Source organism: Saccharomyces cerevisiae, chromosome VIII, assembly GCF_000146045.2.
Source record: "Saccharomyces cerevisiae S288C chromosome VIII, complete sequence".
NCBI lineage: Eukaryota > Fungi > Ascomycota > Saccharomycetes > Saccharomycetales > Saccharomycetaceae > Saccharomyces > Saccharomyces cerevisiae.
In genome coordinates, this window is record NC_001140.6 from 176,929 (window position 1) to 192,741 (window position 15,813).

At 41.1% G+C, this 15,813-nt stretch overlaps 10 protein-coding genes across 10 annotated transcripts; 6 read left to right on the plus strand and 4 right to left on the minus strand.

Moving 5' to 3' along the window:
* Nucleotides 1–36: 36 nt before the first annotated feature.
* On the minus strand, nucleotides 37–1,071 carry PIH1 (Pih1p; the record flags this gene model as incomplete). Its single annotated transcript, NM_001179164.1, has 1 exon — nucleotides 37–1,071. The coding sequence occupies one exon, from the start codon at nucleotides 1,069–1,071 to the stop codon at nucleotides 37–39; it is 1,035 nt and encodes a 344-aa protein (NP_011899.1).
* A 219-nt stretch (nucleotides 1,072–1,290) lies between these two features.
* NEL1 (GTPase-activating protein NEL1) lies at nucleotides 1,291–3,183 on the plus strand (the record flags this gene model as incomplete). The annotated part of the gene is made up of 1 exon (NM_001179165.1): nucleotides 1,291–3,183. The coding sequence occupies one exon, from the start codon at nucleotides 1,291–1,293 to the stop codon at nucleotides 3,181–3,183; it is 1,893 nt and encodes a 630-aa protein (NP_011900.1).
* A 233-nt stretch (nucleotides 3,184–3,416) lies between these two features.
* On the plus strand, nucleotides 3,417–4,832 carry BRL1 (Brl1p; the record flags this gene model as incomplete). Its single annotated transcript, NM_001179166.1, has 1 exon — nucleotides 3,417–4,832. One exon carries the CDS (start codon nucleotides 3,417–3,419, stop codon nucleotides 4,830–4,832), a length of 1,416 nt encoding a protein of 471 aa, NP_011901.1.
* Nucleotides 4,833–5,048: 216 nt separating this feature from the next.
* Nucleotides 5,049–6,776, plus strand: PUT2 (1-pyrroline-5-carboxylate dehydrogenase; the record flags this gene model as incomplete). Its single annotated transcript, NM_001179167.1, has 1 exon — nucleotides 5,049–6,776. The coding sequence occupies one exon, from the start codon at nucleotides 5,049–5,051 to the stop codon at nucleotides 6,774–6,776; it is 1,728 nt and encodes a 575-aa protein (NP_011902.1).
* A 361-nt stretch (nucleotides 6,777–7,137) lies between these two features.
* RRF1 (Rrf1p) lies at nucleotides 7,138–7,830 on the plus strand (the record flags this gene model as incomplete). Its single annotated transcript, NM_001179168.1, has 1 exon — nucleotides 7,138–7,830. One exon carries the CDS (start codon nucleotides 7,138–7,140, stop codon nucleotides 7,828–7,830), a length of 693 nt encoding a protein of 230 aa, NP_011903.1.
* Nucleotides 7,831–7,946: 116 nt separating this feature from the next.
* On the minus strand, nucleotides 7,947–9,881 carry MSC7 (meiotic recombination directing protein; the record flags this gene model as incomplete). Its single annotated transcript, NM_001179169.1, has 1 exon — nucleotides 7,947–9,881. The coding sequence occupies one exon, from the start codon at nucleotides 9,879–9,881 to the stop codon at nucleotides 7,947–7,949; it is 1,935 nt and encodes a 644-aa protein (NP_011904.1).
* A 363-nt stretch (nucleotides 9,882–10,244) lies between these two features.
* Nucleotides 10,245–10,751, minus strand: VMA10 (H(+)-transporting V1 sector ATPase subunit G; the record flags this gene model as incomplete). The annotated part of the gene is made up of 2 exons (NM_001180027.1): nucleotides 10,245–10,586; nucleotides 10,749–10,751. The coding sequence occupies 2 exons, from the start codon at nucleotides 10,749–10,751 to the stop codon at nucleotides 10,245–10,247; spliced, it is 345 nt and encodes a 114-aa protein (NP_011905.1).
* Nucleotides 10,752–10,995: 244 nt separating this feature from the next.
* BCD1 (Bcd1p) lies at nucleotides 10,996–12,096 on the plus strand (the record flags this gene model as incomplete). The annotated part of the gene is made up of 1 exon (NM_001179170.1): nucleotides 10,996–12,096. The coding sequence occupies one exon, from the start codon at nucleotides 10,996–10,998 to the stop codon at nucleotides 12,094–12,096; it is 1,101 nt and encodes a 366-aa protein (NP_011906.1).
* Nucleotides 12,097–12,202: 106 nt separating this feature from the next.
* Nucleotides 12,203–12,936, minus strand: SRB2 (Srb2p; the record flags this gene model as incomplete). Its single annotated transcript, NM_001179171.1, has 2 exons — nucleotides 12,203–12,821; nucleotides 12,923–12,936. 2 exons carry the CDS (start codon nucleotides 12,934–12,936, stop codon nucleotides 12,203–12,205), a joined length of 633 nt encoding a protein of 210 aa, NP_011907.1.
* Nucleotides 12,937–13,614: 678 nt separating this feature from the next.
* Nucleotides 13,615–15,690, plus strand: NCP1 (NADPH--hemoprotein reductase; the record flags this gene model as incomplete). The annotated part of the gene is made up of 1 exon (NM_001179172.1): nucleotides 13,615–15,690. The coding sequence occupies one exon, from the start codon at nucleotides 13,615–13,617 to the stop codon at nucleotides 15,688–15,690; it is 2,076 nt and encodes a 691-aa protein (NP_011908.1).
* Nucleotides 15,691–15,813: the final 123 nt, after the last annotated feature.

A 15,813-nucleotide genomic window follows, 5' to 3' on the forward strand; every position in this document is an offset into this window, starting at 1 on the left:
CACAACAAAAACCAAAAGAATACTCGAAATGTTAGTTTATATATATATATATAGTGTGCGTTCTTTGCGGATATGGAAAATCTTGATATCTGCTGCATTCACGACTATGTCGCGCGGCAAAGGTATGCTCAGCTTACCGTTAATGTATAAAATATTCTCTGCGAAGTTGTAGCTCGGAGAGAACCGGTCCGGCTTCGAGTTCGGAGCTTTGTTCTCAATAAGAATTCGCAGCTTGTAGGCGGCCCCTTTGAACCTCTTCATCTTTACCTCGTATTCCGGCACGTCCTCCTGCTGCTCGTGCGGTGCAGGTGCAGGTGCAGGTGCCTGTTTCAGGTTTCTGTGAGCAATCTCGTTCTTATCAATCTCCTCTATCTTGGCTCCGGAGATTTTGTTCTCGATAGGGAACAATGGTGGTAGTGTTCCATCGTCGGGATCATTATTATCATCGCCATCGTCATTCCTTCCTCTCAATATACTCATCGGGTCTCCGGCCTCCTCTTCTATGATTTTATGCATTTTTGCCTTGTAATCTTGATGTAACTCATCATTCAATACCTCTAGTGCAGGAAGCTCAGCGCCCTTCTTCTTCATCTTGGGGAATGCAATGCGATCTCTGCACAATACCACCGAATCTCGGATCTCACATGACTCCAAGCACCATTCGACCAGTATCTCTCGCAGTTGGATATCATCGCATATCCAGCGCGAGCAATCGCTATTTATGCAGCAATCCCACACATAGCACTCCTGCCCCTTCTTGTCATGGTCCATGCGGTAGCAGGATGTAATAATAGGAATCTCCCATTCGTTTTGGATGATGAGCGGGAACACTATCCTTGCATTAAAATCGACCTCAGGTTTGGGCACTAACGGAGAGTGACAAACATTGATGAACACCTTCCTGCCATCTTGCAGTTTTTCCGGCCCATTAGCGGATAATAGTTTTGTCTTAATTACAAAATCTGCGATGGGCTCAATTTTAGACACCGATCCGTCTGCAGCGTCCACCGACACGTACTTGTCCTCGTTTCTATGACGTTGCTTAATTGGTCTCAATAAGAAATCGGCCATCGGTTAAGGTCTGTTTGTTCGCTTTGAAAAGTCTGTTCCCTGTATTCCTTTTTCTTCCATGCATATGAATTCAAGAATTCCTAGTTTTTTTCTATCATTATTGTCTTCTGATTTTTTTTAAGGAAAAAAAATATCAAGAGTAAAAATAGTGATCAGGTACTGAATCCTGTATTTGTACAATACTGCAATCTAGCACCAAATTTGGCCAAGGAAGTGCCTATGTGTTCTCCAACTAATTTCTTATATGAGCCCTTTTCCAGCGATGCTGTGACGCAGAACTATGACCAAAATCTAAAATGCACCAAATGTGGCGCCTATTATTCGATGGCTTGTTCCCTACGAGAACAGAATGTTTGGACTTGTCTATTCTGCAACCAATCAAACTCAAATGCTGAATTGCCACTGGTACCTTCCAACACCTATACATTGACTTCTGCAAAGAAAGAAATACTTTCAAGACGGACCATTATGATTATAGACGCTATTTGCGATCCTCATGAGCTAAATTATTTAGTTTCCATTCTATGTAATAATTACATCACAAGACAACAAGAGCCACTATCAATAATTACTATTCAGCAATCAGGTCATGTGATTTTACACAATGCTGTGAATCACAGACGTGATGCTGTATTTTCAATAAATGAATTTATGACCAAATATAATCTTGATAAATTAAATGCCAGTTACTTCGAGAAAAAAATTTCAGAAATCAATCAAGAATCATACTGGTTTGATAAATCTACTCAGGGTTCTTTAAGAAAATTGCTACGGGAAATATGCAAGATTGCAAACAAAGTGAATATCAGTTCTAAAAGGGACAAGCGTTGCACCGGATTAGCGCTGTTCGTTTCATCCGTACTGGCGTCTCAGTGCAGTTTGTCAGCCTACTGTCATATAGTTTCATTCCTGAATGGTCCATGTACTAAGGGTGGCGGCAAAGTTATGTCAAGAGAACGTGGTGAAAGCATGAGACAAAACCACCATTTTGAATCCAAAAGTTCACAATTGCAACTATCAAAAAGTCCGACAAAATTTTACAAGAAAATGCTTGAAAAATTTGCAAACCAATCGTTAATCTATGAATTCTTTATAGCTTCATTGGATCAAATCGGTATACTCGAAATGAGTCCATTAATAACTTCGTCAATGGCAGTTTCTCAGTTTGATTCATTCAATGATGAGAGATTCGCAATGTCTTTTCAAAAGTACCTGAACTTGCGTGACCATAATGCCATTTACAATTGTCATTCAAAGATAATGACCGCAAAGAACGCTATTGTCGTTAAGGACTTCCCAAAATATAGCTTAAACCCTAAAAACCTTTCTCTACCATTAGAAATCTCACTAGGTCACAATTCAGCTGAAGCTCCTATACAGTTTCAAACCACTTTTGAAAATCAAACGGAAAAATACATAAGAATTGAAACCCTCTTATTGCCAAAAGCCAATAGATCATTTGGGGCACAAAATGAAATTGTGTTTTCAATGAAAAAGATAGCCTCACGAATTATCGATAGCTTTGCTTACTCATCCAAGCACACTAAAGAATTGATGAAGCAATTGTTTCTATTACCAAATCAAATCCGGGGAAAAGACGTAGATATGGTCAATCTGATACAGTGGTGTTATCATATATATAGGTCTCCAATTCTATCGGTTCGGAATACTTCACCTGATGAAAGGTACCTTTTTCTTCACCGAATAATAAACGCTTCTAAAGACACATGCCTTTCATTATGCAAACCCTTCATCTGGAGTTACAGTGATTTGAAACACGACTGGATCGTGTTGGATGTCCCATTAACAAGAGCCCAGATACTTCAAGATGATAAAACCACCATTTGTGTAGATGGTGGCTCGTACTTAGTTTTAAGAAGGGGAAAACTTTTGGAAAAAGAAGGTCGCGAGCTCTGTTGCAAGCTTTTAAATGACTTGCAAAGGTTTCCGCAGCCATTATATGTTGAAACTAAAACCGGTGGCAGTCAGGACCGTTTCTTGAAAAGCAAAATTATTCCCTTGGACATCACTGACAAGGAAACTCTTGGTACAGAGGATATGACATTCAATGAATATTTCAACTTGTTCACCGATCTAAGTGGAAGCAAATAACTCGCTAAATATTCTTGCTGCACTTTGCGACGCCTGTATTGGCGAAAACAAAAAGTAAAGAAAAAAAAACTTTAGATGAAATAGAGCAAAATTCCCTAAGACAATAGAAGATACAAAAGCAAGTTGGGCCCTTAATTTCATCAAAGGTATAGCATCTCATCAAATAGTCGCTTGTTTATCGCAATACTTGCTTATTGAGTAGTTGTATTATAACGTTATATAGGATCTTCCATATGGAAAGTTTTGAAAATTTGAGCATAAGAGACAGTTTCACTAGCGGAATGGAACACGTTGACGAGGAGTTAGGAGGCCTCTCCGACCTAAGTATATCTAAGCAGGGGCCAACTTTGTCACCACAGCTTATCAACCGATTTATGCCCCATTTTCCCTCGAGCCCATCACCTCTGCGAAATACATTGGATTTTAGTGCTGCTAAAGCTGATGAGGAAGAAGATGACCGAATGGAAATAGATGAGGTTGATGATACAAGTTTTGAAGAAGAATATAATAACGAGCCAATCGAAACTCATACTGAAGCGACTGAGAATGCCGTGGTGGAAGAAATCGAGGCTACCCCAGAAGAAAGACAAAAGCAAGAGAAGAATGAAAGCCAAGACCAAAGTGTAGAAGAGGTCGAGAACATTGTTTCACCGCATCGTTCAACTGTCATAAAGGCATTATTATCACCGACCGATTTAGGTGTGGCCGCAGCTACTAAAGTTGAAGGTGTTGTGCCATTACCACCATCGGCCAATCAAGATGACAATGAAAGTTCGAATAACAACGCAGAGGGTGAAGACATAATCAGAAATGAAGAAGTCGAAGATGAGATCAAATCATCACTTGGCAACCACAAGTCAAGCCAGTACGCAAATGCGTTCGATTCGGAAATAATCAAGAGGGAATTAAGATCAAGATCAAAATATCAACCAATTCAGGTTTCATTCAATACACACAACTACTTCTATTCAGATAAGGACGGCATTAAAACTTATTCTCTTACTAAACCAAATCACAATAAAATAGATGAATTTTACGACCAAAATGAAGCTTTCAAGTTGCCTAAACCATGGTCACCCAATTCACATCCGGCATCAAGAGCGTCATATGCCCTAATGTCATATTTACAGTTATTTCTCAATGCGATCACTACAGTAGTGATTTTTAGTTTTATACTCTCATTTATCATAGCGCTTCAAAAGGACTTGAAATCCACATGGGAACAAAGAAAACATGAACTGCAGTACGAATCCAGAATTTGTCAAGAGCAGTACCTCACAAATCGTTGTAACCAGACGCCTGGCTTGCCGGCTCTGGGCGAACAATGTGCTATATGGAAACAGTGTATGGACAGAAATAACGATATCTTTTTCCGTGCAAGATCAACGTTGAGCGCAAAATTGTTCGGAGACATTATCAACTCATTCATAGATCCATTAAACTGGAAAACACTATTTGTTATTTTTTGTGGTGTGATAACTTGGTGTTTCAGTTCGAATTTCTTACTGGGTTTTGTAAGAGCCAAGAGCTACTATGGCAATGGCATCAAAACATATCCCTTGCCATCTTCACCGAAATCGCCGACATCAGAAGAAACACACTCATCTATGACAGCATCTGGAGAGGACTCACACCTACTTAAGCAATAGATTGTGCTATCTGGGACAGTAACAATGCTTATCTACGCCATCGGACATCTCGGGAAGCCAACTCCGAAGCCGACAAAAATTGGATAGGCCTACTATATAAGGGTGACAGGACAGCTGACTTTACTCCAGAAGTATATCCATGGAAAATATGTAATAATACAAACAAGTTAATATAATCTATATTGTATAGAAGGCCAATTCAAATTCACAGGAATTATGCTATCAGCAAGGTGCCTCAAATCTATATACTTCAAGAGATCTTTCTCACAACTGGGACACATCAAGCCCCCCAAGCACATAAGAAATGAACCTGTTAAGCCATTTAGAAACATAGACTTAAAAGACTGGGACTTACTGAGGGCTTCCTTGATGAAATTCAAAAGTTCTTCTTTAGAAGTGCCACTGGTCATCAATGGGGAAAGGATATATGACAATAATGAAAGAGCGCTTTTCCCGCAGACTAACCCTGCGAACCATCAACAAGTACTGGCAAACGTCACACAAGCCACGGAAAAAGATGTCATGAATGCTGTAAAAGCCGCCAAGGATGCCAAAAAGGATTGGTACAATCTACCGTTTTATGACAGATCTGCAATTTTTTTGAAAGCCGCTGACTTAATTTCCACCAAGTATCGTTATGACATGTTAGCTGCTACAATGCTGGGCCAGGGAAAAAATGTGTATCAGGCAGAAATCGACTGTATCACGGAATTATCTGACTTTTTTAGATACTATGTCAAGTATGCATCAGACTTGTATGCTCAACAACCCGTAGAGTCAGCGGATGGTACTTGGAATAAAGCTGAATACAGACCTTTAGAGGGATTTGTGTATGCTGTTTCACCATTCAACTTTACTGCTATTGCTGCAAACTTGATTGGGGCTCCAGCTTTGATGGGTAATACAGTTGTCTGGAAACCTTCACAAACCGCTGCCCTTTCAAATTACTTATTGATGACTGTTTTGGAAGAAGCGGGATTGCCAAAGGGTGTCATAAATTTCATTCCAGGTGATCCAGTTCAAGTTACTGACCAGGTATTAGCTGATAAAGATTTTGGTGCCTTGCATTTTACCGGTTCTACAAATGTCTTTAAGAGTTTGTATGGCAAAATACAAAGTGGCGTTGTTGAAGGGAAGTACAGAGATTACCCCCGTATTATTGGTGAGACAGGTGGTAAAAATTTCCATCTAGTTCACCCAAGTGCAAATATATCACATGCAGTACTCTCTACTATTAGAGGCACTTTCGAGTTCCAAGGCCAAAAGTGCTCTGCCGCTTCCAGGTTATATCTTCCAGAGTCAAAAAGTGAAGAATTCTTATCCGATATGTTTGGCATATTGCAGTCACAGAATGTTGTCCCAATGAACACATCCGCAAGTCCAATTTCTGGTGGGAATTTGCGGGGATTTATGGGTCCTGTCATCCATGAACAAAGTTTCGACAAATTAGTTAAAGTAATTGAAGATGCAAAGAAAGACCCCGAGTTGGAAATTCTTTACGGTGGACAATACGATAAAAGCCAAGGTTGGTTTGTCGGACCCACAGTCATAAAAGCCAAGAGACCAGATCATCCATATATGTCAACAGAATTTTTTGGCCCTATATTAACTGTTTACGAGTATCCAGATACTGAATTTAATGAAATCTGTGATATTATCGATAATACGAGTCAATACGCCTTAACTGGTGCTATTTTTGCCAAAGATCGTAAAGCAATTGAATACGCAGATGAGAAGTTGAAGTTTAGCGCAGGAAATTTCTACATAAATGATAAGTGTACTGGTGCCGTTGTTTCTCAGCAATGGTTTGGTGGCGCAAGAATGAGTGGTACCGACGATAAGGCTGGTGGTCCAAACATTTTAAGCAGATTTGTCAGTATTAGAAACACAAAGGAGAACTTCTACGAGTTGACTGATTTCAAATATCCATCGAATTATGAATAAAAAAATTTTTGTGGAATAGAACCGCGAATGCAGTCACTTCATCCATCAACTCATGTAAATGTTAGATTATCGAAAAAAGGGTTTTGATTACTTCATTAGGTTTTTTTAGTTTTACAATTTTAATTTATCTAGGTAAATAGTTTAAAAATATTCATTGAACCAACCGTCCAAATTCCCGTTCTATATTCTGTCATGACTTACTTATTCACGTTGCTATTTATTCGCCGCATATTCATTCTGTTTTTGGCATAAGGACCCGTCCGGAAACAGAACATCAATTTATTAAATACGTCCATTCGTAAGCTTAAAGATGGAAACTTTGGCGAGCAGTCCCTGACAAGAAAAATAACAGCAAGAAATAATGATTTTAACCACAGCTAGATTAAATTGTAGACCAGTCACCGTTCCTCGTCTATTTAATCGTTCTTTTAGTCAATCTTTCATAATTTTGAAGAAAAAAAGTTCTACCCCTACTGAGAAAGTCGAAGAAGATGAAATTGACGTGAATGAACTGCTGAAAAAGGCAGAAACTCAATTCAAAAAAACTTTAGAAATTCAAAAACAGAAAATGAATGAGATAAAACAGGGAAATTTTAATCCTAAGGTATTCAATAGTTTAGTGTTCAAAAATAACAGAAAGTTTACAGATATTGCTACCACATCCTTGAAAGGTAAAAATGCACTTTTAATAACAGTTTTCGACCCCAAAGATGTGAAAACTGTGATCAGTGGGGTGCTTGCTGCGAACCTGAATTTAACTCCTGAAAGGGTCCCAAATAACGATTTGCAATTGAAAGTTTCGTTACCACCACCAACTACAGAATCCCGGTTAAAAGTAGCTAAAGACTTAAAGAGAGTATTTGAAGAATATAAGCAGTCATCGCTAAAAGACTCATTAGGAACTATCAGAGGCAGTATTCTAAAGGAATTCAAAAGTTTCAAAAAGGATGATGCCGTTCGAAAAGCTGAGAGGGATTTGGAAAAACTGCATAAGGATTACGTGAACAAGCTTCATGACCAATTCCAGAAAGTTGAAAAAAGCATTGTAAAATGAGGAATTTCGTAACGTGTATAGAATCAAAAAATCATAAATCTTGTACATAAAAAGTTCATTTTATATAATAATAAATACCAAATTATTGATAAGTTTGTTGCTTCCTCTAAAGTAAACTAGCTGGCTTCTTTAGCTAAAGAGAACAGTGACTTTATTCTTTGCCATGTGGAATTTGTATAAGCTCCTACGATGAAACTCTTTACAAAATTCCAAGCCTTAGCATTGTTACGAATAGGGTAGTCTAATGGTTTTGGAATTTGAGTGGAGACAAAAGGCAAAGTATCAAAACAGACACTTTTGGCATTGCACAAACCCAAAAGACCTTCTTCACCACCAAATTTACCGTAACCTGAACCATTGATACCACCAAATGGTAATTGACAAACATAGAATGTAGCAAAATCATTAATGGCTACATTACCAGTTTGTAGGCTATTTGCGACGTAATTGCATTCCTTGATATCCGCACCAAACACAGAACCACCTAGACCAAATGGCGCAGAGTTGGCTAGTTGTACACAATGGTCAGTATTCTTAGCTTTCATCATGACTAAAATTGGGCCAAACACTTCGTTTTGTGCTATTTTCATTTCTGGAGTGACATCCACCAAAAGAGTTGGTTGGAAATAATGACCTTGTGGATACTTTGGATGTTTGAAGCGGGAACCACCTTGAAGTAAACGAGCTCCCTTTGCAACAGCATCTTTAACCAAAGCTTCTAGTTCATCGAATCTGTTGTCAGATATCATTGCCCCCATATCAACATTTTCTAAATGATCAATATCAGACCCTTGGCGTAGTGGATTTGCAGTCATACGGTCATTCAAAATCTTGACTAAATCATCATAATTTTCCTTACTGACAATAACCCTCTCAATACCAATACAATTTTGACCGGATGATTGGAAAGTACCCCTCATGATGATAGAAGATAAAGCATCTAAATTCTTAGCTGAGTCTAGGACAATAAACGCATCCTTACCACCAAGCTCCACAACTACGGGTGTCAATGATTTGGCAGCGCATTTTAGAATATAGTGCGCTACGGGCTGACTGCCAATAAAAGTGATATGTTTGAAACCAGGATGAGAGGTGAAATAATTTGCGGAATCATCATTTTCAGTTGGAGGTAAACAATAGCACAACTGAACCAAATCTGGATCTTCATCACAAGCTTCCAAACATTTGCGGATCAGCTCGACGAAAAATTCCGAAGACCAGACAACTTGTTCTGAACATTTTACTACAATGGCATTCCCTGTGAACAATGCTGCAATAATTGGACCCAATAAGTTATGGAATGGATAGTTCCAGGAAACGATAGAACTGATCACACCCAGTGGTTCATAACGGATTTCTGCACCTTTATACCACTTCATGAAAAAATTAGTGGGGCCCGGACGTCTCGAAGGTTGCAACGCTCTTTGGCCGTGCTTTATAGTCCATTGAATTTTTTCTAAAGTAACCAAGATTTCACCCATCGATGCGTCTAACATTGTCTTTCCTGAATCCCTGCACGCTACTCTCGCAATAAGATCTTGATTATTTAGAATATAATCATGCAAAGAAGCCAAAACTCTCAATCTTCTTGAGAAATCAGAATTGCCCCAAGTAGATTGAGCTTTGCCTGCCTTAGAAACCATTTCATCTATGTCAGCTTCCGTTTTCGATGGAAAAGAACCTAGATATTGACCTGTGGCGGGACAATGACATTGAATAAAGTTTGGTTCTTCAGGATTCCATATGTTAGTGGAAACAGACCTCTTGCCCTTCCAATTATTTTGAGCGGCCTCTGGTGCAGGAAGGGAGAATTTGACTGGCTTATAGGACGAGGAACACTTTGCTGGGGTGGAGATTATCTTGACCAAAACATACAGAGTGAAAATTGAGGCAACTAGCGTTGTAATGCCTATCAGTTTTTGGTTATCTTGAATAATTTGGGGTTGAGAACGCATTATTGCGTTTTGCTTCTCCAACCATAAGTTAAAGTAAGCTTGAACTGTGGAGTTCAAATGGTTAATCATGTCTGAATTCAGATAGACCTTGGACATGATGAATAAACGTTCGATAAAACAGAGGAGAAACTGAACGTGAACTGTGAAAAGAATTCTACTATTCTGCAAATACTATTATAATTATATAGTAATCCCCATCGGCGTTTAGTATTTTTCGTTAATAAAATAAAAATAGAGAGACCATACTTTCTCCTTTACAACCGATATACTAAATAACACATTTTTGATTATACTACTACTCGTTTAGCAGATAGAGAAAAAAAAAAAAAAAAAAAAAAGGCTGAATGGATAAAGCGAGAGTCGTAAAGACCGAATGCAATGTCAGTTTATACATTTTTATTCTATTGGTATTATATTATAAAAAGATATATGATTAGAAAACTAGAATGTAATGCAATATTACAAGGCATTGATATGGACTTCAGCAGAAGGCTTGATGACAGTCTCGATCAAAATTTTGACAACGTCATCCTTTTTCTTCTCTGCAATTTTCTTAATCTCAGCTAATTCACCTTGCACACCAGCCTCTGCTTTCTTTTCCAATTCACCAACACCACCGGCATTCTTTTGTTCAAACTCCTTCAATTCCTTGTCTTTTTGAATTTTGTATGAGTCGATTTCCTTGGCTGCATCAGTCTTGGCTTGCTTCAACTTATCTTGTCTGTACTTTCTAGCCTTTGATACTATTTCGTGGGCTTCCTTTTCAGCTTGTAGTAGGGTGGCAATTCCGTTTTTTTGGGACTAAAGAGAATATTACATAGTTCTGAGCAACAATGAAAAAACCAATACCTTTGTCACGAGGTACCAGTCCAACAAGAGAGCACAGTTTTAAAAAAGTTTTTCATGTTAGTAAGAACGCTTGTTAGAGACAGAAGTGTTGACACGTAATGTAATGGCACATACCATTCTGCTTTGTATACCTTGCACACTTTGGAGATTGCAGGAAAAAAAAAAATGTATTGTTTAAGGTGTGATTGCTTTATCTATCACGCTCCCTTTTAGAGATGAAATTTTTGATACCCAAGGCAGGGTAACAAATTGAAAAAAAAAAAAATTCGCGGTAATAATAGTGGATGTCAAAGTTCATATTCGATGAGATGAGCTGGAATAGGAGTCCAGTTAATAGGGAAGGGTGTGGCAATTTGCAAGTATGGCGGTGTTGTGTGGTGTATGCGGAATAAAAGAGTTCAAATACAAGTGTCCAAGATGTTTGGTGCAAACTTGCTCTTTGGAGTGTTCCAAGAAGCACAAGACAAGGGACAATTGCTCAGGTCAAACACATGATCCTAAGGAGTATATATCGAGTGAGGCGTTGAAACAGGCGGACGACGACAAGCACGAACGAAATGCTTATGTCCAGAGGGACTACAACTATCTGACGCAGTTGAAGCGAATGGTGCATGTACAAAAGATGGATGCTAGAATGAAGAACAAGCGGGTTCTGGGGCCTGTGGGCGGCCACAACTCTAATTTCAAGAAGAGAAGATACGATATAGATGAGGATGATCGTGATAGCACGGAGTGTCAGAGGATAATTAGGAGGGGGGTGAACTGTTTGATGCTACCCAAGGGGATGCAGCGATCATCGCAAAACAGGAGCAAGTGGGACAAAACGATGGACCTATTTGTATGGAGCGTGGAGTGGATTCTATGTCCTATGCAGGAAAAGGGTGAGAAAAAGGAGCTTTTCAAACATGTCAGCCACCGTATCAAAGAGACAGACTTTTTGGTGCAAGGGATGGGCAAGAACGTTTTCCAAAAATGCTGTGAATTCTATCGCTTGGCTGGAACAAGCTCTTGCATAGAGGGCGAAGACGGTTCGGAGACCAAAGAGGAAAGAACACAGATCCTACAGAAGAGTGGGCTCAAATTCTACACGAAAACGTTCCCTTACAACACCACGCATATAATGGATTCAAAAAAACTGGTGGAGTTGGCTATACATGAGAAATGCATCGGAGAATTGTTGAAGAACACCACAGTGATCGAGTTTCCCACGATATTCGTTGCCATGACAGAGGCTGACCTACCAGAGGGCTACGAGGTGCTACACCAGGAACCCCGCCCACTTGAGCATACGAGTACACTGAACAAGTTTATTGACAATGCAAGGGAGGAGGAAGACGCTGAAGAGGACTCTCAACCGACAGAAGAACCTGTACAGAAGGAAACACAGGACGCCAGCGACAGCGACAGCGACAGCGACGATGACTACAATCCGGGCTTATCCATGGATTTCCTCACTGCATGAGCCGAGATACATAAGGTTGAAGATTACTATTTAGACTATCTATCTATACGTATACACCGCAATATACAAACAGAAAAAAAAAAAAAGAAAAAGCATTCGTAAGAACTCACAGCTCCAGAGCACGAACATACTGGTACGCCAAATCACATATTTCGTTGCTGGTGTCCGGCCCCAACGAGTCGGATGAGGTTTTGTACTCCTTGGCCCGGATTTCAGCTAGGTGTCCTTCGATGCCTGCAATCTTGGTCTCAAACTCGCCCGCTTCGTCCGCCTGCAGTTCTATCAGGAGACCCTTGAACCCAGTGGAGGAGAAGAGGTTGACGAGTCGCACGGTGAGCCCGTCCAAGATCAACGTCTCACCGGCATCACCCTTGATGAGCTGCCTCTGCATCCAGATGTTGGACAGCTTGGACGACAAAATAGTGTCTATGGACTCAGGAACGCCCGTAGATGAGCCATTGAACACCAGCGCCGGAGGGATATCCGCCGCTGCGGCAGTCGTCACCATCGCTGAGTTGTCCTTGATTAGCACGGTCTGCCGGCCATGGTGGTGGAACGTTATCGAGTACATGAGCTTGGAGACATCCGCGGGTAGGTTCTTGATAGAGCACCGGTACGTCCGAAAGTCTATCGACCAAGGGTCTCGCACGGACAGGATACTATTCGAGAGAGCATCCTTCAGTTCCGTTAGTGTAGCGGGAGTGGCTCTTTCCACGAATATAACGCTATATACATAAAAGAGAGAAAAAAAAAACTGTTGTTAGCAACAGGTAGTTCAATTGAAGAAATTCCGATGCGCCACGAAGGACGCTCCAGCTTTACATACGCTGATTTTCCCATGATGGATTGCTACTGTGCTTTCGAGCGCCGACTTACAAGATTTGCTCTTCCAGTAAAATTTCACTTTGGGAATCACACCGCGAAACTGGCATACTAACGCATAAGAAAACACAAGAAGAGAAACAACGATAAAATCACGCGGCGACATCTACAGTCCACCTGCCCCTTCCTTCGCTCAATTGCACTTTCCCATGCGCACTACCCATCTATATAGCTATGTATTCTATATCCACGCCTGCAAACGCACACTGTTCGTCCTCAGCCTCTATGCGTACGAGCCAGACCCTTGCTCCCAGTAGATAACGCACGCAAAACTCAAAAGATGGCACACCGGGGGAACAAAGGAGAGTAGAGTCTACCGAACGTCACCGCTGGTACCATGCAGCCATCACTACATACTAGCATCATACTACCACGATCACAGTTCACGACACATCACGTGTGTGCTCGTTTAGCGGTCAACCCGCTATTGTTCTCCAGCCAGCTTTTATCGTTTTGCATTTTTTTTTCGGGCTGCTTTTCGTTCTTCGAGGACAAACGCACCTGTAAAGCTCAGCGCGAGGTTATATATATAGTATAATATGGTGAACAATGTAGCTTAAGTTTGCGTTCCTGTAGTGGTCACCGCTACGCTAGACAACGACCGCGGTTTTCAAGTGATCTACTGTCGCACATATCATGCCGTTTGGAATAGACAACACCGACTTCACTGTCCTGGCGGGGCTAGTGCTTGCCGTGCTACTGTACGTAAAGAGAAACTCCATCAAGGAACTGCTGATGTCCGATGACGGAGATATCACAGCTGTCAGCTCGGGCAACAGAGACATTGCTCAGGTGGTGACCGAAAACAACAAGAACTACTTGGTGTTGTATGCGTCGCAGACTGGGACTGCCGAGGATTACGCCAAAAAGTTTTCCAAGGAGCTGGTGGCCAAGTTCAACCTAAACGTGATGTGCGCAGATGTTGAGAACTACGACTTTGAGTCGCTAAACGATGTGCCCGTCATAGTCTCGATTTTTATCTCTACATATGGTGAAGGAGACTTCCCCGACGGGGCGGTCAACTTTGAAGACTTTATTTGTAATGCGGAAGCGGGTGCACTATCGAACCTGAGGTATAATATGTTTGGTCTGGGAAATTCTACTTATGAATTCTTTAATGGTGCCGCCAAGAAGGCCGAGAAGCATCTCTCCGCCGCGGGCGCTATCAGACTAGGCAAGCTCGGTGAAGCTGATGATGGTGCAGGAACTACAGACGAAGATTACATGGCCTGGAAGGACTCCATCCTGGAGGTTTTGAAAGACGAACTGCATTTGGACGAACAGGAAGCCAAGTTCACCTCTCAATTCCAGTACACTGTGTTGAACGAAATCACTGACTCCATGTCGCTTGGTGAACCCTCTGCTCACTATTTGCCCTCGCATCAGTTGAACCGCAACGCAGACGGCATCCAATTGGGTCCCTTCGATTTGTCTCAACCGTATATTGCACCCATCGTGAAATCTCGCGAACTGTTCTCTTCCAATGACCGTAATTGCATCCACTCTGAATTTGACTTGTCCGGCTCTAACATCAAGTACTCCACTGGTGACCATCTTGCTGTTTGGCCTTCCAACCCATTGGAAAAGGTCGAACAGTTCTTATCCATATTCAACCTGGACCCTGAAACCATTTTTGACTTGAAGCCCCTGGATCCCACCGTCAAAGTGCCCTTCCCAACGCCAACTACTATTGGCGCTGCTATTAAACACTATTTGGAAATTACAGGACCTGTCTCCAGACAATTGTTTTCATCTTTGATTCAGTTCGCCCCCAACGCTGACGTCAAGGAAAAATTGACTCTGCTTTCGAAAGACAAGGACCAATTCGCCGTCGAGATAACCTCCAAATATTTCAACATCGCAGATGCTCTGAAATATTTGTCTGATGGCGCCAAATGGGACACCGTACCCATGCAATTCTTGGTCGAATCAGTTCCCCAAATGACTCCTCGTTACTACTCTATCTCTTCCTCTTCTCTGTCTGAAAAGCAAACCGTCCATGTCACCTCCATTGTGGAAAACTTTCCTAACCCAGAATTGCCTGATGCTCCTCCAGTTGTTGGTGTTACGACTAACTTGTTAAGAAACATTCAATTGGCTCAAAACAATGTTAACATTGCCGAAACTAACCTACCTGTTCACTACGATTTAAATGGCCCACGTAAACTTTTCGCCAATTACAAATTGCCCGTCCACGTTCGTCGTTCTAACTTCAGATTGCCTTCCAACCCTTCCACCCCAGTTATCATGATCGGTCCAGGTACCGGTGTTGCCCCATTCCGTGGGTTTATCAGAGAGCGTGTCGCGTTCCTCGAATCACAAAAGAAGGGCGGTAACAACGTTTCGCTAGGTAAGCATATACTGTTTTATGGATCCCGTAACACTGATGATTTCTTGTACCAGGACGAATGGCCAGAATACGCCAAAAAATTGGATGGTTCGTTCGAAATGGTCGTGGCCCATTCCAGGTTGCCAAACACCAAAAAAGTTTATGTTCAAGATAAATTAAAGGATTACGAAGACCAAGTATTTGAAATGATTAACAACGGTGCATTTATCTACGTCTGTGGTGATGCAAAGGGTATGGCCAAGGGTGTGTCAACCGCATTGGTTGGCATCTTATCCCGTGGTAAATCCATTACCACTGATGAAGCAACAGAGCTAATCAAGATGCTCAAGACTTCAGGTAGATACCAAGAAGATGTCTGGTAATCAGCCCACTGATCAAGCCTTCGGCGCGGTTGTTCAACCACACGATCTGTATCAAAGAAAAATAAGTTAGATAACCAAAAAAAAAAAAAATTTCATACTCACTATAAGAAATCATACGCAGTT